The 24,979-nt window shown below is 30.5% G+C and overlaps 1 protein-coding gene across 2 annotated transcripts in view; it reads right to left on the bottom strand.

Moving 5' to 3' along the window:
* The window catches only part of LOC132750869 (receptor-type tyrosine-protein phosphatase F-like), a 58,040-nt gene extending 33,624 nt beyond the window's left edge, over nt 1–24,416 (bottom strand). Inside the window, exon 1 of one of the 2 annotated variants that reach the window (XM_060740938.1) lies at nt 24,167–24,416. In XM_060740938.1, the coding sequence (XP_060596921.1) occupies nt 24,167–24,245 (79 nt within the window). In that variant the 5' untranslated portion in view covers nt 24,246–24,416. The remainder of the gene's footprint in view (nt 1–24,166) is intronic. The other variant, XM_060740932.1, reaches the window with a different exon arrangement.
* Between the last annotated feature and the right edge of the window lie 563 nt (nt 24,417–24,979).

The raw sequence follows: 24,979 nt of genomic DNA, 5'->3' as shown, positions 1-24,979 counted from the left end.
GTCTGAAAAGTAACACTTCAATAATAAGAGGGTCATGATGGCCCTTATATCGATTACCTAATTAATTAATATTGATAGCAATGAATGAAAGACAGATAAATGCCATAAACTTAAACTGATATCATAACATTCATATTTGAAATAGTGCAAAAAGTTTTGTTTTTTTCATATACGCCTTTTATGTGTTGTGACCTTTTTTTTTTTACCTCAGATGACCTTTTTCAAACCTGACTGGAAATCATTCGATCAACCTTTCTGACCAATGTCCAATATAGTTGGGCTAAAATGTAACCTCTAGAGTGTTAACAAAGTTTTTCCACTTTTAATGCACACAAAATAACTAAGCTCTAGGCCATGCATATTCAGAGAAGAAAATTTTTAAAGACTTCATTTATTTTTAGCCGTCCTAACCCAGATGATCAATAGAACAGAATCATTTAAACAATTTTTATAGAACTTGATGCTAGAAACATCCCCAGAAAAAGTGGTTTCTGAGAAGAGGCCATTTGTATAAAAAAAGTTGACGACGGACGCACAGATGCACTGACGGACGATGGACTAATTGTGATCACAAAAGCTCACCTTGTGCATTTTGTGCTCAGGTGAGCTAAAAACGTTATTCTTAAGTTCCCATTACTGCGTCTTGAGGATATTTTTAGTAATAGATTATAGATACAACACATTAAATTATTCTGCAAGGAAGAACAGGTGCGCTTGCAAACCACAAGTGTGTTATATATATCTAAACCTTACACATTTGCAGAGCGTGGTTTTATGTTATCATTGATAAAATGAATAAAGTACTGACCTGTAGCTTAGAGTCAGTTACAATATAAAAAAGATCAAAAGGTAGTGTGGAATTCAATGAATGCATGTACACAAATGTGCTATCTAAAAATGCAACATTGACTATAGAACAAGACAGGTATTGTCGTGATCATGAATATCAGTAATGCAAAACTTATTATGTTGCAGTTGTTAACAAATCTGCGCGTCTGCTACCCTAAAGCATGTAAACGATGCAACGCAATGCATTTTAAATACTACCGTTTGCATCCCAATATAAATAATAACAAAATAAAGCTAACATCATTGGTTCTGCAGTAATACAAAAATATGTCAGACCATGGTGTCATAAATTATCCTGTACATGCAAAGTTTACGTTTATGGGGAAACAAATAAGAAACAAATGTGTCTGCTGAATTGGAAGGAGACTAAATCAACACTGTCATGCATCATATGTTGCTGTTTTTGTTATGTACATATATCACTTTCGTTTCCCTAGAAAATCATCTGTCACACTGGCAGCTGCCTATTGTAGTCGAAATTCTTTCCTAGGGCATCTACATTCACAGAATAAAGGGAATACTAGTAACGTGTTGTGATTGGTTGTACTATTTAGCTCAGTGGTAACTTTTGTAACTTTCTGATTTGCTATTACAATGTATACATATATAAATTGAGTTATGAATGTCTGACCATATTTAGACCAGATACCTGTTACCTACAGTACCTCATATTATAGTGATTGGGGATAATGTAAGATTACTGCAACGGGATGCAGGCGAAATATGTCGTGTTTATCTTCCATCAGTCCCCGTTTTGTCGGTGAATGCCATGATTTTGTATGAAATAAAGCCGAAATAGCGAGAACTGTGTATGTCAATCTCACAGCGCGGAGACTTTCTTTTCTGTCTGTCTTCGTAGGGTGGGCATTACCAGGAGTTTAAACATTCTTAAACTTTAGTGTAGGCTTTCCCGAAAAAGACGGTGTCGTGGTTACAATTGATAAGTGTATCAATTTTGTACCACATAATGAAACTTCTACATTTTAAACATTTGTACAAAACATGAAATCCCGTTGCTCATGCATATTTAAAACATCAATGATTTATTTTGTAAATTGGTATTGCGTCCCTTTTTATGTGCACACTATTTATACTCAGTACTGCAGTAAATTTAGATTTTAATAAATGCGATTGTATATAATATATTTTACGTGCAAATGTCTCCCGGCAAAAAGAATCTTTTGAAACTTGATAATGATGAAAACAAAATTACAGACAACTAGAATAAAATAAGATAATTAAGCAAGGCCTGGTCGGATTTAATTTTTGCCTTTTCCTTTGAAACTTTAAGATTTACCTCCAGGGCATGCAATGATTCTGAGGTAAAACTTGGGATGATAAATAATACATTTGACTTCAAAGGTTAATTAAAGGCATAAAAGTGTCCTTGAAAGATAAAATTATTTCCGAACATAAACATGTGGATCTTTGGACACTCAATATAGAAATTTTCTATTTACTTTACAGACATTATTACTTATTGAAACAAAAATCGTATTAAAAGTTAGTTTTGTACTTGAACGTTATGACACAACATCCTGAAATTGTCCAATAACAATAAACAATAATAAAACATGCTTTATAAACATCGCATTTCCATCAATATATTGTTTGTTTAAATTTAAATACATGTAATACTAATATGACGGTACTCATTAGACACATAAGAGTATATTTCTTATATTCAAATTATATGACTTCCTATGAAACGGGCCTTTTGCAGTTGTTTTCTTTCATGGCACAATCATATTTTGTTGTCTTGTTTGTATGTATATCGTTTATATGCATAAAAAACACGATAAAATAGAATTAAACTAAATCGACATTATTAAATAAAATAGAGAAAAACAAAATCCCTAAAAAAATTACGACACGGCAAAATTGAAAACGTTGTGCAGGCTCGGATTGATTGAGCCTGTTAATGGACGTTAGTGGTAACTGCATCGGTTTAAGAAGAATAAAAATCCACTGGCAAGATCCTTACAAAAACAAAATACATATTGACATTCATATTGCTACCCTTCAAACATTGCAACAAAGTATAATAAACTTTTATAAATGTACACATTTGTCTAAATGTTTCCAATATTGAAGAGATATTTACTTATCAAAGTGGTTTGCCAGGATCTGCATTGTAAAATATGAAAATCAAAATAAATCATCCATCACTTTTTGAGAGCTGTCATTGAAACATGAAAGAAGAAAACAGAACTGGTTCCAGTTTTGATCTTGAGTTACCAATATATTCCTGACACAAAGTTCTTTAAACAAGCTGAACATATCAGTATCAAGAGGGTGTTTCGTTAAATAAACATTCGTAAACACACAATCAAAGCAAAGATTGCCAAAAACAATAACGCTTGGGATTATTTGCGGACAGATGGAACAATGATCTGAAACAGTAATGGAAGAATATGTAAAATCGACATAAGTAATGTTTGCACTCTGAAACAATACTGTTATTTAAATGACAGTATAATTTATTAATCTATTAATAAACGAATAAATTCTTTGAATGAATAATATTGATTCAAATGAGTGCCTGTGAGTTTTTTCACCTGTCAAATCTACATGATTTACAAGTCTTCAGTGATCACATAAAATGGCAGAAACATACTTCGTAAAGGTGTTGGTAATATTAGCTGTGCAACTGCGGATAATAGTAGGCTTTTTCCATGCAGCATTAATTTGAAGTTAACCAAATTGGGATATATTAATTTGAAAGAGTTGCGTTCTATTCATTGCTTACCTCCTTGATTTGATCAAACATATTTCGAGACACAAAACACTTAAACTGTAACGTTATATTAATCTGATAATTCTACATTGTAACTCTTTGCGTTAAATAGTTTTAGTTAAGGAAAGAGCACAAATAATGTAAAAGTTTCTTCGAATAAATGATACTTTAATTCAGACATTATGTAGGCGTGTTTTAAATCAAATTTAATAAATGTTACAGACCAAATTGTAATAATGAGAATTTCTAAACGGAACGTTAATATCATTTCAGTTTACCAATGTATCATCAGCCTAAGTGAGAACTGATTATCAGAAGTGTGTATTGCAATGCAAGAATAACTACATCTCTATATAATGGTTTCAGGCACATTCTGGTGTTTGTGTGGTCACTGGAGACTTGTAAATCATCTAGATCTGACGGATGAAACAATTCACACAGGCTGATAGGATATCAGCCGGTCATACACAATAAATGTGATGAAATACAATGGTCAAAAGATGCGAAATAGCATCACTATGGGAAATCAGAAAGAATGATAAATAATTTACTAATTTACTTCAGAAAAAAATATTATACAATATACTTTAATATATGTTGGTTTAATTGTTTGGAAAACACAACTATCGCATTTAAATTCAAACTAAAATTTTGATAACAAACAAACAAACAAAAAGTTTTGGCAGAATATTTTAGCATATGCTCTATCCTAGCTTTTACCACGATGTTTCATCACGTGTTTCCAATTTTGTACATTCCATGACATGTTCACAATGATTCCATTAGAAAAATAATTATACCAGTTTGACAACTGCTTGTTTTGTTCCCAGGGCACAAGTGCTTATATAATATATTGAATGAAACAATACAATTTAGTTTCAATAGAATTTTGTTATTTCTTTTACAAACTGATACCTTAATTAAGAAAATAACATTATGTTAAAGTGGAGATGAAATCGTAAACCCAAATTGATAATGAAAAAGATGTTATATTTTTGCATCCTATTAATCAGTGTTGAGTGTTACTTTTTTTTAGGATTTCGTCTTAAATTATTCGAGTAATAAAAAGAACTCATCCGTTTCACAATGGGTTTTTTCTTTGCGCATAAAGCATATTTAAACTAATTTTTAAACAAAAAGCAGCTACTAAAATAGTTACGTGCTATACCTGTATCTGATAAATCTATTAAAAAAACAACAAATATATGATGTCATTTACGTTGACTGTTACTGTATCGATATGTTTTTATATTTCATTGTTTATCTTTTTTGACCTTATCATATAATATTTAGGTGAGAACAAATACCTATTGATTACGGATTTTAATATCATAAATAACAATACTTCTTATAGAACATGTTACTAATTACTAAGTTTTGTATCACTCATTGGTGGACTTCTCCCTGTAGTATTATATAAATAACACATGGGTTTGTGGGTAATGTTCGCCCATTCTCAATAAAATAAAGCATTTGAGGTTGAAAAATATTAAAAATTTGATGTTGTCATTGTGTCATTTTTTATCGCTGAAGTAAAAGTTTAGGGTATTTTGCAAGTTTGCCAGAAATATTTTGAACAAGAAACTATGATATAACAGGATGGCATTTATTTCGGTAATGACACTGTATTTCTTCGGTAACGTAGATTTCAGATCTAATAATGTAACATATTGGCTGCATATTAAATAACAATGTCTGTAAAATATATTCAAAATCTGTATCTAGAGGGACTTTCTAACCCAGGAAAATTCAAAGAAGTTGGGTACCTTGCTAATTTTCAGTCAATTTCTTCAAAGTTAAATATTCGTGAAAGCAAAAATAGTCAATTTTGAAAATGATTATTTTATGTCTTCATTCAAAGGATATATATCATATATAATATATGAGAGGTCGAATGCATACAACAATTTTGTATTAGCAATTTTTTTTCTCAAAATATTCAACTTTCCACTTTCTTAATATTTGGAAAATTTAGTACTAAACAGTCGATATTTATCCCCATATAGGATGTCACGTATGTTTCATTTTATTTATCAAATGCAAGTAAAGGTTGAGAAAACAATTTTATTTTTTTTGTAAAATAATTTATATTTATGGATATTATTTTAAATTTATTATATATAGAATGAAATACGGCCAGTAAGCTCTTTGCAGAAACGAATTAGTTGTTGCTGAAACATCAATATCTTGTAATATATTTTTTTAACATTTCTGCTGGTACATCAACATATTATTAACATATCTTTCCTTTATAAAACAATTTTGTGTCTTCTTACATCTAATACAAGGTAACCGTTACTAACAGGCATGCTAATCCCAACTTTATCTTTAATTTCAAAAATTGTTGAATTGTAAGTTGGAGTAACGTATGTTTCACACTCGCTTATTTATGAACTTTATCACGGAATTTAAACTTACATGTAAAATCGACTTTTTTTATTTAGGAATCAAATGCACATCATTTTATATTGTCATAAAAATGCGATTTCATGTTTTTATATATGCATGTGTAAACAATATAAAGTCTGTTTGATAAAAGTAACGTTTGTTTCACTGTGGTTACTTAAACAAGTAAAAACACGACCAAAGTTAACAAAATTTACTTACTAATGTCAAATAGAAGTTAATGTTGATGCTATACGTGCTTTCTGACTTCAATTTCCCTTTTGATAAACTTACTTTAAAAAAGTTGATAACGTATGTTTCTGTAACGTATGTTTCATTTTTACATTGAAAGTGGGTTAAAATGACGCAAGACCGATTAAGCCGCCATAATTTGTGGTTTTTCTTGTTATATATCAGAGTTACACACATGTTAATATTCTTTCTTGTTTGGATTCCTCTTTGAATGGATTGGCTCTTAAATAATGGTAACGCATGTTTCTTTTTAAAGTGCTGTTGAAAAGATTTGAATAAAAAATGAAAATTTCCGAAAATAGAATGATTATTTGAGAGGCTGCAAGCTTATTTTTACTTATAATTATACATATGCTGTATTATTAAGCATGCATCGATTCAATTATGTAATTTGGGTTTCACTTCTTATTGTTTTAGGTTTGTCACTATTTATTTATATGCGTTTGGCGACAATTTGATCATTCATTATACCAATGAGATTTTTAACAGTCAAATATAATTTTTTTACCAATAATCAAAGTGCAATATACACACAGCAATGACTAATTGCACATGTTTCGTTTATTCTGGAACTTATTTTTCTGAAACACAATTTCAAAGTTTGAAAATTCTAGGTGGCGACAGTAACGTATGTTACATTTTAGGGCATTAATGTACTTGTAAAAAGAAAATAACAGATAGAAATGTAAAACTGAGAGTGTCCCTATTAGACAAAGTGGCAGCCACCTTTCTAACGACATTTTGACCTCAAGAAAAACCTTCGTATAAGAGCTACCCAGTGGAACATCAAATGCTGTGTTTTATTGAGAATGAGCGAACAGTAAAAATGTCATCCCGAGGAAAATACTGTTACCCGAGGCGTAGCCGAGGGTAACAGTATTTTTACGAGGGATGATATTTTTACTGTTACTCACAAACCCATGTGTTATTTATTTTATTACCCCGAACAAAAATACTGAGATGATCTGAAATTGTCAACTAAATCTAACTGTAACAAACATAAACCAAGAGTAACAATAACTAAACTGTCCTTACCTTTTACGTTTTAAGTGTACTTTACTGTATGTAGGCCTACTTGAGAAGTTTTCTTTTTCTTTTATTCTTTAAGCAAGTGATGATATCTACAAATCATAAACATACAATAAGCTAGGTTTTATTTAGGAAACAAAACACTAACCCATTTACACGGTTATGATCTGTGAAATCTGATCCTTCTGTTTCCAGAATATTATTAGCATGGTTTTTGACAAAATAACGATGATATCCTATGTCCACCATATCTGTAACGTTTCACTGATTAAATTTGTTAAATTATCCTTTGTTGTATGCATGTTCCAGTTTGACAAATAATTATTTACATTGCAATTACTTCCGTTGAAAACGGATGTTCACTTTTTGACTATTCAACAAAAAGATATTTTATACGCGAAAAGCACACCAGGGTGCAAACAACTAAATTTTATGAGTGTCATGGTGACTCCAGAGGAGAAATTGATGTCCTATCGGGGTTTAACGTTAAAAATAAGAATGAATAGAGAAAAAATGGCGGCCATTTTATTTAGGAAATAGACCACGTGACCTGATAAAAAATACTGTTACCTATGTAACAGTACAAAAATTCTTAGTCACGTGGTACACTTGCATTAACAGTAAAAATAACTCCCAGAGGCCTATGGGAAATTAGCATTACGAAAAAAGTGAGGGGTAATAACACAAATTGCGCAAAGAAAATAATATATATATATGAATTATTCTTTGCTTTCTAGGTTTGTCTTTTCAAATACTGTAAACATTCTGTAATCAATATTTTACACGTCAAGTCATTTCTGGCCTTAAGCATACAAATTGGCAAGCAAACACAATTACTTTCCTAGAAGTTAGAAGTTCTCTTCTAGATAACAACACTCTAAAGGTTGAAGCTTTGAAGATAATAAGCCGTGTGAAACCTTACAGCCGACAGCTTAAAGTAGAATTAACCGTACTAATGAGACAAATATGGCACGTCTACGTGAATGTATATTTAATTGCTTAGGTCAGCAATCTTATTACAAAGTACAGTAATGCCTAATACAGAAAGCATAAGTCGCGTCTTTTATCAATCCAATAGGTAACCAAGTACATAATCAAATAGTGTATATTTGCATCTGGGTGACATGTAATTCAGGACACGACTATTTTCAGCTAAAATGTATAAAAAATGAGACTTCAGAAGACTGACAACTAACAAACTACACAACAAACAGCAAATAATAACAATAAGACCTGCTTAGATTCCTTCTTACTATAACTTTTTCATTGTAAACGAACTTTTTTCTCGGGGCAAGTAACAATTTCCAGGCAGCGCAGCTGAGGATGAATAATTCATTTGTTAAGTATAAGAAATGTATTGACCTTTTACGGAAATATTAGTTCAGATAATTGACAAGGGGTGTTCTACCAAGATATTGTAGGAAACGGTCAGTAGACACGCACGAACTTTTTATAGAATATTCCATGATAGGCAGTAGTTCTCCAAATAAAACTATAATATGAGTACATTAGTTATTTGTCCAGACATATATCTAGCTATACAAAAATCTTGAAAAAAATATTTTCGGTCCATTCAAGTAAAAAAAAACTCAGTGGAGTCCCTTTAGTATGATGACTGTAAACTCACTCATTAATATTATATTATTTAGACATTTATAGTCTTTTTGGTTTTTAATCTTAAACTTCAATCGTTGGAAATCAATTATTGATAAGTAAATTCATTAAAATAGAGAATCCTTTCTTCAGCCACACTATTTACTTCAAGTTCAATTATCTTAAGATTTTCGATAAAAAATACAACATTTATGAACATTGAACAGTAAACAAGTGCACTTACTGTTCAATCAATGTGATAGAATAGAATATTGTTAGAGAAAACAACTTTAATTCCCGCGCGACACATTGTCCTCTCTCTCTGTTTCATTTTAAATTTATAACTTTTATACACGTTTTTGTCAATTTTTGAAATCCTATTCAAAATCATGCTGATAACGGATGTTGATGTTTTTATGATCATTAATAACACTTTATTGCAGTCAGAATGCCTTGAAATGAAAAAAAATCCAAAAAAAAAATCAACAAGGTTACATTTCAACTAACAATATCAGATTGTCAATAGATTTACAGCCTTATTTGATAAATTTATTAATAAAGCATATTTTTTGCTTATTGCAGGATCTTAGCTACTTAACAAAACGTTTTACATACGTAGTTATTTTCATTATACACACTTACGATGTGGGCGAGAAAAAAGACAGGTGTTCTTGCATATTTGTTGCAATATATTATTTTGTATTATAGAAGTATAAGAAGTAGAACATACGCCTACAGGAATAGTAGCACAAAATGTGTTTTGTAACTATTAAGTAATTGATGTTATAATCATTACGCAATGAGTCAGCTAAATATACGATATCGTCGTCTTATATAATGTCCTTGAACTGATGATTCTATTTGTAACGGTAGTTAAATGTCGATTTGCTTCAGAAATGAATTACATACTATTATTAGAAACAAAATTGACAAGATGTAAACTTTCGCAGTAAGTTGTAACTATTACAATGCAATTAATACATTAAAGCAAATGATTAGAGATATGGTAATCATTAATGTACAAAGTTGTTTTTGCAAATAAGTTAAACCTTTTACAAGCTTTGCTTCGTTTGTCATGTCTTTTGGGGTTTTTTGCAGAAGAATTTGAATGAGTTTCAATACCAAATCTAATATGTGTCTAATGGTGTTTCATATCAATGTTGTTTTTTTTTTCATTTCACAATTCGTAGGACCGAAGAAATTAGGTTTTTTCGTTTTCTTATGCTAACACATTGTTACTAGTGGAATTTTGAACAGATTGATTTCCTCATTATCAATTGAAGCGTTTAATCAAATAAACATTTATAAACATACTAACAAATCGAGATCTAGGCAAAACAATAACGCCTGGAAAGGTAGGTGGTCAGTCAGAAAATGACTGTATGCTAACAGTTTGATGTATACCGTATGCTACGTACAGCTATCAAAATGGGTAAAGAAATGTGTTTGTTAAAGTACTCAGTTGTATAGTAAATGTCAAGATTTGTTAGAATGACACGATTTCTAGTGGATATTTATCTGATTCTTATAAACAATATAAATACTATTCACAAATCTAGCATACGGAACGACAGAGGTTCTGCCCACGAGCTCATGTGTGATACGGACGGACGTTCGAGATTTGATTTTTCTCCCACCAGTATTGCTGGAAAGTTAACATAATTATGTCCTTTAAAGTGATGATGCGACGTAACTTCCTCCTACCCAAACCTTCATCGCACCGCATCCCAATGATGTACCGAAGTAATTTCCATTAGACAAGTAGGATTACATAAGTTACAATAACTGTATAGTAAACTGTAGATAAAAATTCAATTATTATTTACTTTCGATTACTCATGTTTCAAGTAGTTTGAATTCACTATCGGTAGCAGAAGCAAATATTAGGTTATTCAACGGAAAAAAGTATCATAATCATAAAATCTTGACGATGAAATGAGACATGCTGTTATTGTTATCGCGCTTGGTGAAGATCTTTTACGAGCAACACTTTTTTGCTCTCTTAGATTAGAGCGTAGGACTTCTGTCTGGGGAAAACAAATTTTAATAAGATTGCCTCGTGATAGAACATGGTGTTGTGTTGTCTTAATACTGTCTAATTTAAATGTAAAACTGATTTGAGAACAAAAAGCAAAATGTTTCCATTTCTAAACTCTTCTGTAAATAACAAACAAATGTAACAAAAGGTGAACGAGGGGACTTTTCTCACACTGAGGCAAAACACAATTCTTCTGATGCTGTTGTTTTTGTAACTACTCTGTGAAATATCTAAAAATCTTGTTCAACTCTAAAAGACATTTTAATGCACAAAGGTTGAAATAAAATTTGGAGCAGTACATGAAAATACCGTTCAATTTAGCATCGGGCTCTTTCAAGTAATATGGTGTTTCAACTCATATAGAAATATCATTTATCTATAAACAAAGTTGAGAATTAGATAGGCCATGTGTTTTCTGTACCGAAATAGCAAATTGCAACATCAGTTACACATCTTTAGACATAACGACTAGCTTTATTTTACTTTACTTAATATTTGAGCAAGTTTACCGTTACAATGCTGGAAAGTTCAAATATCGTTTTCTATTTATAAAACCGTATTTATACATACATTCTTTGTGTTCGGTATAACCTAAAATAGGTTTGAGATCCTAAATTAATGCAAAAACAAGCGAAAAATGTCGACTAGACCTTAATATGCGAAATATACTTAAAAGTTAATCAAAAGTGTACACAATCGTATCATATATTTCTTTACACATCTATTTTTAGTAAAAAAAGAATAAGACTGCAACCATGAATGAGGTATTTGTAGTTGTAGACAACGCACGGAAGGAAAGTTTTTTATATATCAGGTGCGCTTAATGTATTTATAAGCACGTAATAAAAACATAGGTAGAGCATAATAACTATACGTAGATTTTCATCAAAAACAAAAAAACAAAACAAAAAACAAAAACGCGTACGCATACATCTGGAATAAAAGAATAATTTATTTCCTCAGAAAGATGTTTCGTATATTTGTGGAAATAAATCTAATATTATACTTTCATCTTGTTACTTTACAGACCGATTGACATTAATGAGAAAATGTTACGCCAGTCTTTCTTGTATCGATCCATAATGTTTCAGCGATTGCTTTCCCAGGCATCAGCCTAAGTGAAAACTGATTATCAGAAGTGTGAATTGCTATGCAAGAATAACTACATCTCTATAAAACTGTTTCGGACACATTCTGGCGTTTTTGTGGTCATCGGAGACCAGTAAATCACCGTGATCTGACGGATGAACAATTCACGTGAGTTGATAGGGATATCTGCCGGCCATACAAAATAACTAATGGTAATAAAATTCAACGGTCAAGCGATGAGAAATAATATCACTGGGGAAATTAATGGGTAAAAAATTGTTTTAGCAGAGTTAAAAGATGAATAATTTAATCACGTGACTTTATTATAAGGAAAAAAAACTGTAAAAGATAATGAATCCTTTTGTAGAAGCACTTTATTTGTAAACATGTAAAGAAAAAAGCGGTTTCAAAATGCAAAATTAATAACGTTTCGATAAGCGTCAGTTATTTTAAGTATCAATTTTACTGTTAACTTATAAAATATGAATGCATCACATTTAATGATCCACTAGTAAAAAGCAGGTGCTCTTGCAAACCACAAGTAGATTGCATATATAATATACATGTATATCTGAAACTTGCATCGATAATATGAACATTAAACATACTGACTTTATTCTAGGAAACAGGTATTTTCCAAAGAGCGGCCGTTAAATTGGGCAAAATACTAAGGTATATACTAATATATTATTGATTAAAGATGGACTAGATTTACACACCACTTTTTCTGTCTTTAATAAATTATTAGTCATTGAACCATCAGTTTCTAACTTAAAAAAATAATTTCAAGCGCTTTATGATATTTTACATAAAACATAAAACATATATTTTCATTTTCTTAGTGCATGATTTATTTCACTGAACTTTCATAAATGGCCCTATTGTTGGATTAAGCGCTTCCGATATCTATGCAGATATTTTAATAAAGTCACGTGGTTTAGACTAATCGGACAAGTCAATATATGACCACCATTATACTAATTGCTACGTTTTTCCATCAGGGGGACGATATTAATTTTGTTTATTCATTTTGACCTTATCATGCCACATCCAGTAGAGAACAAATACTCGTTGATTACAGTATCTAATGCCACAAAGCGCCAAACAACCGTAAGGTAAAAGGACCACGTTCTAATGTATCATTTTACAATTGATTTCTCCGGTTGTGTTCGTAACTTTAACGCTGTGCATGACGCTCCGGAGCTTATGTAGGACACGTAGCTCATGAATATCAAAAGGTCTTTATGATTCATTCGTTAATGGGTTCTGCGTCCCCTTTTTCCATTTGCACAATCTGTTATTGATGCGGAACAGCCTGTTTTGACACGCAAAATCGGTGGCAATTTTAATATCAATTTTCAAGCACATTATTAATATTTCATCGGGAATTGATTAATAATTGATTGACAGGGGATAATTTGTATCAATTAAGAGATCGGGATATTACTTTTAATGTACAGAAATGCATTTTAATTAATCTATGAGAACAAAGAGGTTTATGAATGAGACTACAACATAGTGTTAAATTATATATGAAAAACATTATACTGTCATAATTAATTTTGTAAAAAAATAATTTATTTTATATAAGTTTTGATAATAATACTGTTTTTATACATTTTGCATGTGTAATTCATTACTTGTGTAATCTTTAAAACAATCGCTATGAAACGTTTATTATCAATAATCATTTTGTTTTGTTAATCAAAAACAATTTTTTTTTTGTAAATGACAAAAAGTTTTGTGCCTTAAACACAAAAATATTCGGATAAATGTTCAAAAACTTTCAATCAATATATACACACATTTACTTTAGACTTTGGTAGTGCAAAGTTTTGAAACAATAAGATTATTTCGCTGAGAAGTTCCCTATTACATTTAACCAGTAACACTAAAAAACCTTAAATCAACCACAAATCCACCACATATTAAGCTGTGTGAAACCCAGACAGCAAACATTTATCTACTAATTAAATAGAAATGTATACTCTATTATATTAGTTTGCAATATCTACTATATTTCTATAAGAGAGTAAAGAAGTAACAATATATTATTAAAAAATAATTAATTAGAAAAAATATACAAAAACCAACACTTGAATAAGAAGAAGATAAAAATACACTGGTAAAGCGATTTAAGATATTTGAGGCATTCAGTTAACCTTTACAATGTGGATAGGTAAAAAATAAATATTTTTATAACTGCTAAAAGATATGAGGTTTTATGGAAAGTGTTGGCATAGTTTTTACAATGAAGAACAAAACAAAACAAAAAACCCAGACAGATTGTCTGAGTGACCTTTATCAAATTTGTTAAATATAATAAAAGTAAGTCTGTTTATAATGAGATATTTTTTTAATTATTTTCTATATGTAGGCATTGAAATGTCTCTGGTTGAAAAGATGTTATGATATTATACGGGTGGTAAATCAACAGGGGAAAAAATAATCGGAAAAATAATGCAATTTTTATATAGCATGGTACGGTTATTTGGTTAGAAGATTTCACTTTGGGTACGGAAAAAAACAACCTTTTTTCTGCCAGAAAAATAATTATAACACAAAGTGCAACTGAGTGTGATTCAATTATTACATAACATATGAACATTTACCGAAAAGATTTTTAACACGAAAATAAATAAAAACGCGACACGTCAATGAAATAATAGTTCTGAATGTACTCAGTATAGCAATTCTTTAGAATTTTTGAAGTATTATGAAAGGATAGTACTGTTTCTGTTTTACATTTAATTTACTAGTTTTCCCCTTTTTAAATCTATGGAAACGGTTTCACACAAACATAGCCTACTACACCCTCTTAAATAGTTGAACAGTTGTTATATCAATAAACATCGTTTTACTTTTCATTTTATTGACATGGCATATGCTAATTACAGACTGATCGGAGTTTAATTTTCGTTTCACAATAAAATTGTCAATTGCTCCTGTACTCGTCAAATTCAGAAGTCTTTCATCAATACAATACTTGAACATTAAACGACGGCATGGTGAGGCCATAAAACAGTTATATAACACGTTCATTATCAATTACAATCACAATTAGGTTGAAGTGGCGGTGAAATCGTATTTCGTGATTTTTTCTTATCAGAACCTTTTGCCGGGTTTGTACCACCAAAATTAATTATTATTTTGATCACTTTGATCGTTTTTTTTTGTTATCTCAATATATAATGGGACAAAAATGTACGTTTTATATATATATTATTTTATCTACTACATTGTTTTTTGTAAAAATATATATATTTTTTAGCATATATGTTTCTAAAATACAAATTCCTTTTTAAACAAAGTAATTCATTCCATCTTTAAAGATAAATATGGCATTTACGTAAAAGTCGGTATAACCTACATAAGAATGTTTTATTTTCAACATAAACAAATTATTATGTAATGATAGAGAAAACGACAGGTGTCCCTCTATTTGAGATAAGAGATATATGGATGATAAGAAAGCTAACGCCTACATAAGTAATAACACAAATGTGTTTTATATCATCTTAGCTATTAATGGTGGTAATAATTTGCGCTGAATTCTTTCTTTATGATAATTTCGCTGCAAGTACATGGACACAAAATTAACAAACTTTAGCGTGTATTATCATGCTAGATTCCGGAGGACTCGAATAGTTGAAACTTACAAAATCGGAAGATATCTGTTTCATTTTCAAACATACTGACAAACCAGACCTTCTGGTCTATTACTGGTAAATTCTTTGAACATATTGTATGCCTCAGTATCAAACGAAATGTTTCATTGCATAAACATTCAAAACATATTTACATATATGAACCGGAAATGAAAAAAGATACAGTAGCGAAACTTTTTTGTTAAAAAATGACATGAACCTAGTGAACGAAGAGATCATGTTTCCCATCTTTACATAAAATATGTATTTAAGGTATATCCCTGAAAATAATTTGCGCATAGATATCATATTCCTGTTTATGACTTTAACATTATCAAAATCGTGCTGATCGGACTTTGCCATTTAAGCGTTGCGTTGAAAATTGAATACAGAAAAGAGATTCAAATATTGATGCTTAATTGTGATTTCCTTTCACTGAAGTAAGGGAAATGTCTTTATAGCAGCATAAAATGTTTTTTGTTTTTCTTAAACTAACTGAATGTATTTTAGAACTTCTGTCTAGGGAGAATGGAATTTAAAAGAGATTGAATCTAGGAAAAAGATAGGATAATGACGTCGTATTAAAATGTAAAACTAATTTAAAGAATAAAAAAACCACAACATCGTATTGCTAACACATCATTTCTATCACAAGCGATCGTGAGAATCGTGATCGTGATGAATTTCTCACGGGGAGCCAAGTAGAAATACAACAGACCTTTCTATGCTTTTGTTGTTATGTTTTGTGTATGGCATCACACAGGGAGATTAGACAGTTTCATTCATTTTTTGTTCTCAAAAACAAATCGTTCTTCACAATTTAAGACATTAACGTTATTCAACGGGAGAAACGTTCACAACTATTCAAAGGAAAATGATAAATCTAACATAAAACTGATTAAATAAGTATCAATGATGTGATTTTTTTCCAGATGAATTCTAATGTGTTACTTGTTTAATCAGATTCATCCGCCTTCGTAAATATTATAAATCTTTTCAGAAACGAAATAACTAGACTGTTCATGATGTAAAGGTTGCGAACAGGTAAAAGAAATTTGTTTACAGACATATTTGAAATTAATGAGAAAATATTACATCAGCTTCTTTTGGATGCCCTGCTGGGTGGTCTTTTGGGGAGTCCGTGTACCTCTCTCTCTTGAAGATCTTAATACTTATTGGTAATTTGGTACTGCACTTTTCAGAAAATCTTTTCATTAGATCTGATTATTTCAAATGAGAACTGTTGATATATCAATGCTTTCGTAAACATTCTTACATTGTTAGTGGTCGTTTGAAGCCTGAAATATTGATTTGACCGATGAACAACGCACAGAGAGTGACGGGTTTATCTGTTGGTAAAAATAATATGAGTAACTTATGGTGATTAATTAGAAAGAAAAAGTGTCTAAGTGAAAGGAAATAATATCATTGGAAAATAAGCGACAGGAAATTGTTTTATGGGGACTTAAACGGCAAAATTACATTATTTATATGTATAACTTATAAAACTTAATCCCGTGAAATATGTGTTTTTATTTAATTATTCACCGTTTGCTACTGAATTTTTGCTGGCAGAGGTATTTTTTTTGCAAGCGTTAGTAATATAGAATAGAATAGAATAGTAAAGTAAAAAAATAATTAAAGAAGTGTTCATTCGCCGTAATAAAACATATTATTTATTGATAAAAAAGTAATACTATGCAGTAAGAAAATATTTTGTAAAACTAATTTTATATATTCAACCGATGGTCAATCTACAACGATAATTATCAACACAAGCAGCTAAAGAAATATCATTAGAGTAGCTATTATATCGGTGATGAATTTTGAAAAACTCTAATATCTAACTTATCTGTTATATAAGACGTGAATTATATGTAAATAATATGTGATTAATTAAGATTAGATTTTTTATGTGTATGTTATGTATGTTTATTTTTCTAAGACAGAATGGGATCGTATGGTGGGGAATTGGGTCTGCTAATCTAGATAATCTCTGTATTTCATCAAGTTCTTCCTTCTCAAGTATATTGTATAACAGATTACACATTTGTTCTCTGACGAAACAATTCTATCACTAAGACAGCTGTCTGTTTGCTGTTTGTTCTGGCGTGGTGTTCTTTGTTGCTGTTTTTGTTGTTGTTTTTTTTTCTTCTGGTTAACCAAGAGCAGCTATATTTACTGTTTATAATATATAATGACCTGAAGTATACTTTCATATGATTTTTTTATATAAAAAACTATAATGTAACTCTTCCGGGTCCACATCCTCGAAAAATAATGTCTTGTGATGAAGTGTTCAAACATATTAACCCTGGTTTTAAGCACATGGTCATCGCTTTGTTTTGTTTTTGTTGTTGTTGTTTTTTCCCTCATTTACAATCTGGTGCTTAGAACAATGAATGAGAAAAAAATGCCCATAAATTTTGGGAGAAAGTCAAGTAATAATTAAAATAATTTAAATATTTATTAATCTGGTTGCCTGTCTATAAATATTTCAAGATTCTTTTCAAAGTACAATAAAAGATACATAAATTGATTTTCTTTACAACTTTTTTGTTTTATATTTGACTGCAACTTATGTATTTGTATTAAAAGCACAGTTTTTTTTACAAACGACTTACAGTCAATTCGACAGGTCGAAAGCTGATGACTGTTATTATGATGAATGTCAAAACGGATAAGTGACCACATTTATTGTGTGTTTCGTTGATCGTCTGACGCCATGATCAGTCGAAAACAAAAACCCGTGGATTATAAAATCAAATACCAAATGCGCAGCTACGTTTTGTATCAATGATCAATTGATTTCTTACTTTGTGAATTTAAGCTACCTATGGTATCCCGTAGCTCATGAATATCATAACACCTTTATGATTCATTCTCTAATGGGTTCTGCGTCCCCTTTTTTCATTTGTACAATCTGTTATTGATGCGGAACAACTGGCTGTGACATTTGAAATTGGTGACAAATAGACTATCAATCTTCTAGCTAACGATTAAAATTGTCAAGTAAAATATAAATATTTGACTGACAGATGATGACCTCTCTAAATATAGAGATCATAAAATTACCTTAAATGCAGGGAACCGTCTCTAATTACTTGTAGAAAATGAATTGTTATGCCAATAACGTTTTGTTGTAGAATATGCAGTCACATTATTTCCACTAGCAGTTAAATGATGCATTTTTATGCCATACTCTTTCAATTTATGACTGCCTATACTTTGAGTACTTATTCAAATAAACATTCTTTATTGTTGAGTGTTTGTTTGTTTAAAGCACCAGTTAAAATAGTTTATGAGTAAAAAATTAGTATAAAATATTTCTGGATTCAGTACAAGTACTAACTTGTTTTTCTGCGTGTTTTCAACTTCTTCACTTATTTTCAACGTTTATGGTGACAGAATTGCATTGCATTATTATAACAAGATCTCCTATAAAAAAAGGTTAATGCGCGTGGTTCGCTTTCAGTAGCCCCCCGCCCCTTGAGATTGAATCTTCTTTATGAATAGATGAAATTATAATGCAATACAATTATAACATTCAAAACAGAAAGGCATGATTATCATTCCACTCCAACAATGTCAAACATTAAACCTTTTTTGTTTCTAACTGCTGTTTTAAACAATTTTCATCAATTTTAATACACATACCAATAAGGACAAATCTTTTTCTGTATGATTTATACAATTATTTTCTTTTTCTACCCGGCGCGTTTTTCGTCTTTTCTATTTAACTTGTAAACATCAAACATAAATGACGATTGTTAACCTTAATCTATCAATATCTTTACAAATTACTTCAGACTTCGGTCGTGCAAATTGGCAAGAAAATACAATTAGTCCACCTAAAAGTTCCCTCCTGACAGCGACAGTTGTTGAAATCAACCACATAATAAGCTGTGTGAAACCTTACAGCAGACAACTTACTACAGAACTTTTCTTACTAATGAGACATAAATGGCGCGTATACGTCTTACACCTTTTAAGGTCTTCTCTCCGTCCTTACTATATAGGCACGTATTGTCCGAAAAACGTTCATTCTACATTATTTTTAAGTTAATATAATTTAATACTCGTATAAAGGTACTTAATCACGTGTTTCGATGTAAAGTGACAAACCGTTTTCAGTTGAGTCGACTTGAATGAAAATCTGAAATGGTCGGGTTTTTATAAGTTTTAGAGATTATTTCTGAATATTAGTTTAAATATGAGAATTAGTATGTTATAGAAGAAAAATCACGATTTTACAAAGCAAAATACAACATTACTTAGGGATATTGTCTCTATATTACGCAAAAAAGCAACATCGTGTCATGAAAGAAACATAATTCATTTTACAAAATGAGATTTTATATTAAGGTTTATGACTAGCAAAAAAAGCTTCAAGACATATAGAATTTAACATCTTAAAAGCAACAAACCAAAAGAAACTATGATTTAATTCAATAAGACCTGAATAGATGTATCTGTTATAAGATTATTTTTTCTTCGTGAAAGTTATAAATATCATGCAGCGCAGCTGAAAAAGTACACTTCAACAGAAGAATTATTCTATTACGGTTTTTTTTCAAGAGCTGTTCCACTAAATATTATAGACAAACAAAAACACAAACAAAAACGACGAACGGATATTAAGCTGTTATCTTGCGCATTTGACCATTATATATGCATTATTCGGTGATCTTTTTTGATATATTACTTCCAATATAGTAATTGATCGTTGGCAGTACTTTATACATAATATTTACTGCTTTCGTTTATACCAATATAATACTTTACTGTCCTTTCCCTTCCTTAATGTTGTACTTGTTTGTTTTTATTTGTTCTGCAGTTATCAACATATCACTATATTCAGTTCATATTCAAGTTTATAAACATTTTTGGCGCCATGAAACGCAGTATGAATCTACCTAAATTCACCATTAAAACAATTTAATATACATCTCCCTCTTCATTTTAATATCTTTTCTTCAACCATTTCACACATTTATTGGTCTGTTAGTGCCAAGTTTACGTACTTTTTCTGATCATTGCAAATTTTTTTATTAGATGTAGATAATAAAGTATTCTGATTGAATTTATGACGGGGGAAATTTATAAAATATTTAAATTATTACTCGAGAATAGATTTGAATTTTCAACACAAGCATCAAGGTTTTCTTGATTTATTTAGTCAGATTTTATATAACTCACAATAAAAAACGACTTTTTCTGTCGTCTATATTTTCTTTTGTTTGTAATAAATGGATAGCTACAATAACGGTATTTCATCTTTTATTGCTACAGCATATGTCACTGACACCAGGGCTAGGATTTTAAATTTTCATTTCATTGCAAACATGTCAATTGTCCCCACTTTCAACAAAGTCCAAAGCTTTTCATCTGCTCGACACTTGAAGATTATATGACGCCATGCTGAGATCGTAAAACGGTTATAAAACACATTTCAAGATCATTAACGATTGTTAATTACAATCACAATAAATTGAAGTGGCGTTGTAACCGTATCAATTTATTCTACATGTTTATCTATCGATCTCTATAATCAGCTATTACTTTATCGATAATTGTTATTGATCCTATAGTTTAATTTGTGGGTATCATTACATAAAAATGTTAAATGATAACGTTTTGATTCTTACTACGTGTACCTGATCCAGCTTTGCAAAAAAACGAAAGAAAATGAAGGGGTTTTAATGGTTAAATGAATTTAAGAAATCAATTTATTTCCTATTAGTACACTTATATTGGGAAAGAAAACATACAAATTAATTCTTCGTTGGACACTTATATCACAATACACATCTTTGTATGAGCGAAATTAGCATCGTGAGAAAACAGGAGATTTTGAATAGGGTGAAGACAGGCACGGAAAACTCGTCCAATAATTACTACCAGATGTGCTTAAACAGGCAAATAATTGGCGAAGATATTCCATAAATCCTACACCATCTTATGTAGTATAACAGACATTACTTCAATCAAATTAAGCGCATTTAGGTTTTGACATAATGCTCTTGATTGTTCGTCTAGTATTTAATATCATCACAACTTTAATTAGCAGACGTAAATAAAGTTATGTTACGGTAGTAACCAGTAATTAATCGATCTGACACAGTAACACGGTACAAAGTAACTGCTTCCGGCGGTGTTATATTACAATTATACACGTGCAGAAGTTTAAACACAAAGAGAAAGAAAAATATATCCGACACAAGTACGGTGTGCTGATGGATTAAAGCCTGCAGGGTGCAGGTTTAAAAAGTGTGCAGATTTAATTAATTCAAAACATTTCATATATTCGCATAGACTTGATTAAACAACTGTGCCCAGACGCCATCTGCAAAATGTTTCTGACACATGCTTTAACTTAAGATTTTGGCTCTGTCCGTAAATATAGGAAGAATTGTTAAGAAAAAGAAAAAGACAGATAAAAACCCACAAGATTATGGAGCTGTTCGTAAAAATATAAGAATTGTGAAAAAAAACACGCACAAAAAAATTAAGAAAACGTACATTGTACTTTACTTTAATAATCAAACCGCTAAAACATCTAATATACTTGTTTTCAATATTACGTAAGCACTTGAGGTTTTAAGATAGATTACGATCAGAACAGAACAGATTGCTCTTCTACTGAACAAACATTTCTGTAGCTTGAAATACACACATATGTTAAACATCGGACGAGATTGCCTATCTTTACTGCTATAAATAATCGTTTTATGAGCCACAGAAGTCAGATAATGAATTCCATATAATAACACTGACCTGTATATATACCTTATCATTACTAGTAATCAGTGTGTTTAGTCTATAACATATAACTATCATTATATATTCAGTTAGTGCGGATAAGCACGAGTAATAACAATGATTTTACCCGTGCATTTTCCGTAAGTATCTCATATAATAACAAAATAATATGCTTTCCTCATTACAGCTTGCGTATAATATATAAATAATTCGGTTACGAAATAGTTCATGTACGCTTCAACACAAGTCTAATGAACGTTTGATATAATAAAAGGCTTATTGTTTTTGCACTTTTAACAGGCAAGAAAATTAAAAAGAAATTTAAACAAAAACGTTCCCATAAGCAAAGGCGGATTAATTTTTCTTTTTACTTTTAGAAACCTAAAGAAATTGTTTACCTAACTAACACTTCTTTTCCGCGCGTGAACAGAAACTTAATTATAAGTAACAAATCACTTGTATATACTTCAAAGAGAGAAATTGTCGTTGTGAGAAATTGTCAGCATAAGGACAAACTAATACGCAATACATTAACATAAAAGAACACGAATAAAACTATTTGTAATAATTACTGAAACAATATTGTAGTCATACCTAATAAATCTTCAGGATCGTTAAGTTACAAACGCTACGCGCAAAATGAGATCAATTTTGATAGATGACGCGTTACTTAATAATGAAGAATGAAAACGATGATTTTTAATTAAATCCTTAGGAAATTTTCATATTAATAAACAGGATATCATGTGGCTTCTCATTCAAAATATTTCATAATGATAGTGTTATGTGTTTTCTTGGTTAAAATCTATTTTATCATCTGTAATTTCTCATGAATGTTAATGAAGAAGCCAACGCTATTTAATGATTGAAATTAATTTAGAAAAAAATACACAAAAGAAAAAACAACAAAAACATGAACATGGTAATTCTCATTGGCTCAGGCCTTCAGACTTCTATCCACGAACGCTCTGCTCCACAAGAACGCGCAGAAATATTTTGAGATAACCCAGCAAAAATGCTTTTAATTACATCCCCGCTGTTTAAATTATCCAGGCTCTCAAAGAGTTTTAATCATATCCAAAATCTACAGGGGAAGGAGGAAGTACAGGATATTTCATTACGCCACACCTATAGTTAATGTTCCATATCTTTTTACATAGACACTTGCTATAAATAAACTCCCAACTCTTTGATATACATGCCACTTACGTGAACTTCTACCAATTAATTACATACTTATTTACAACTTCAGTTTATTCATAGAGTCAGTGCACAATATTTATTTATTATAAAATATGGTAAGTACACCACTGATGGGGTTTCATAATTACAATGCATAAAATGGGAGCATAATCATTAAAAAATAACACATCTGTAGAACATCCAATTATAACATTCCAATTATAAGTAAAAAAAATTATTCAAACAAACTATGCCGAATGCAAAATATTTTACAGCAACATGACTAAAAAGCAATGATCGTGAAAGGAACCAGGGGCTCTTGCCAAAATAAGCTAACACAATTTGATTTTTATATTCGATTTACTAACGTAAATTATTCTTATAATTGTATTACCTCGAGAAAACAAAGGTTCAGAAGATACCATTCATAGATATGTATTTTTTATTCACACACTCACGTCAGAGTGAATAAGAAACACTCTTGGCAGGAAGCGAACTACTTTATCTCTAAACTGTACAGAACTGGCATCGTTTCAAGTAATTCTTTATGAAAGTTTGAAAACTTTTAAAGATGAATTGGAAAAGTTATTTAACTGGTCTTACCTCCCTCTGAAGATTTAATTTCCAATATATAAATGCACACATAGAGTAAATATCCTTTAATTATCCAATTGAAGGCCATTTTTGACCAAGAAAAATAACAATATTCCCGAAGAGGTCACATATTTTGTAAGGTCAGTAGCTAAGTATAGAACGTATGTGTTTTACAGGTTTTATCGTCTGCAACATTCTGGTAAAATCCGACTGTGCGCATGCTCCGTTAGCGCGTGCAGCAGCCATATGCGGAGTATTGGTTATGAGAGAACACTGTGAATTCTCCGCGGCAGAGCAAATGGAGCGAAATATTGGAACCGTTGCTCTCGTCAAATATTAATTATTTAATATTGAGTTTCTTTTCAACCATATGTTAAAAATACATTAATCGTCCAGACGAAGTTAAAACAGGTATTTGCTCATGAAAAAAGAACAGAATATCACATCACTTCTGTTTAATTAATTATATAAACACAATCATTGAGGTAAACATAAAAATGCATATGTTTTCAACTCATTTTGTAGCTACATTCTGTATGTTAAATAATGTAATATTCATAATCATAAACAAAAGAAATTGATAAAAGTAAGCAGTATGAAGTTTAATGTATATGTTCATAACTATCGTTGATACATGTAGCAAACAGAAGTGTACGTTTTATACCGTATTAGCTTTTATTTGAAATATGATTACTTTTATTCTTTTGTTGTTGTTGTTGTTGTTTTTCTTTTTTCTTTTTTTTTCTCTTTTATAAGATTTTGTTCTTGTGTCTAGTTTGTGAGAAGACAAACTACGCGTTATGGTTGATGAAAACATGGCCT

Source organism: Ruditapes philippinarum, unplaced genomic scaffold, assembly GCF_026571515.1.
Source record: "Ruditapes philippinarum isolate M1 unplaced genomic scaffold, ASM2657151v2 ctg2193_1_1_1_1, whole genome shotgun sequence".
NCBI classification, from domain to species: Eukaryota; Metazoa; Mollusca; class Bivalvia; order Venerida; family Veneridae; genus Ruditapes; species Ruditapes philippinarum.
This window is presented reverse-complemented; position numbering and strand designations above follow the sequence as displayed.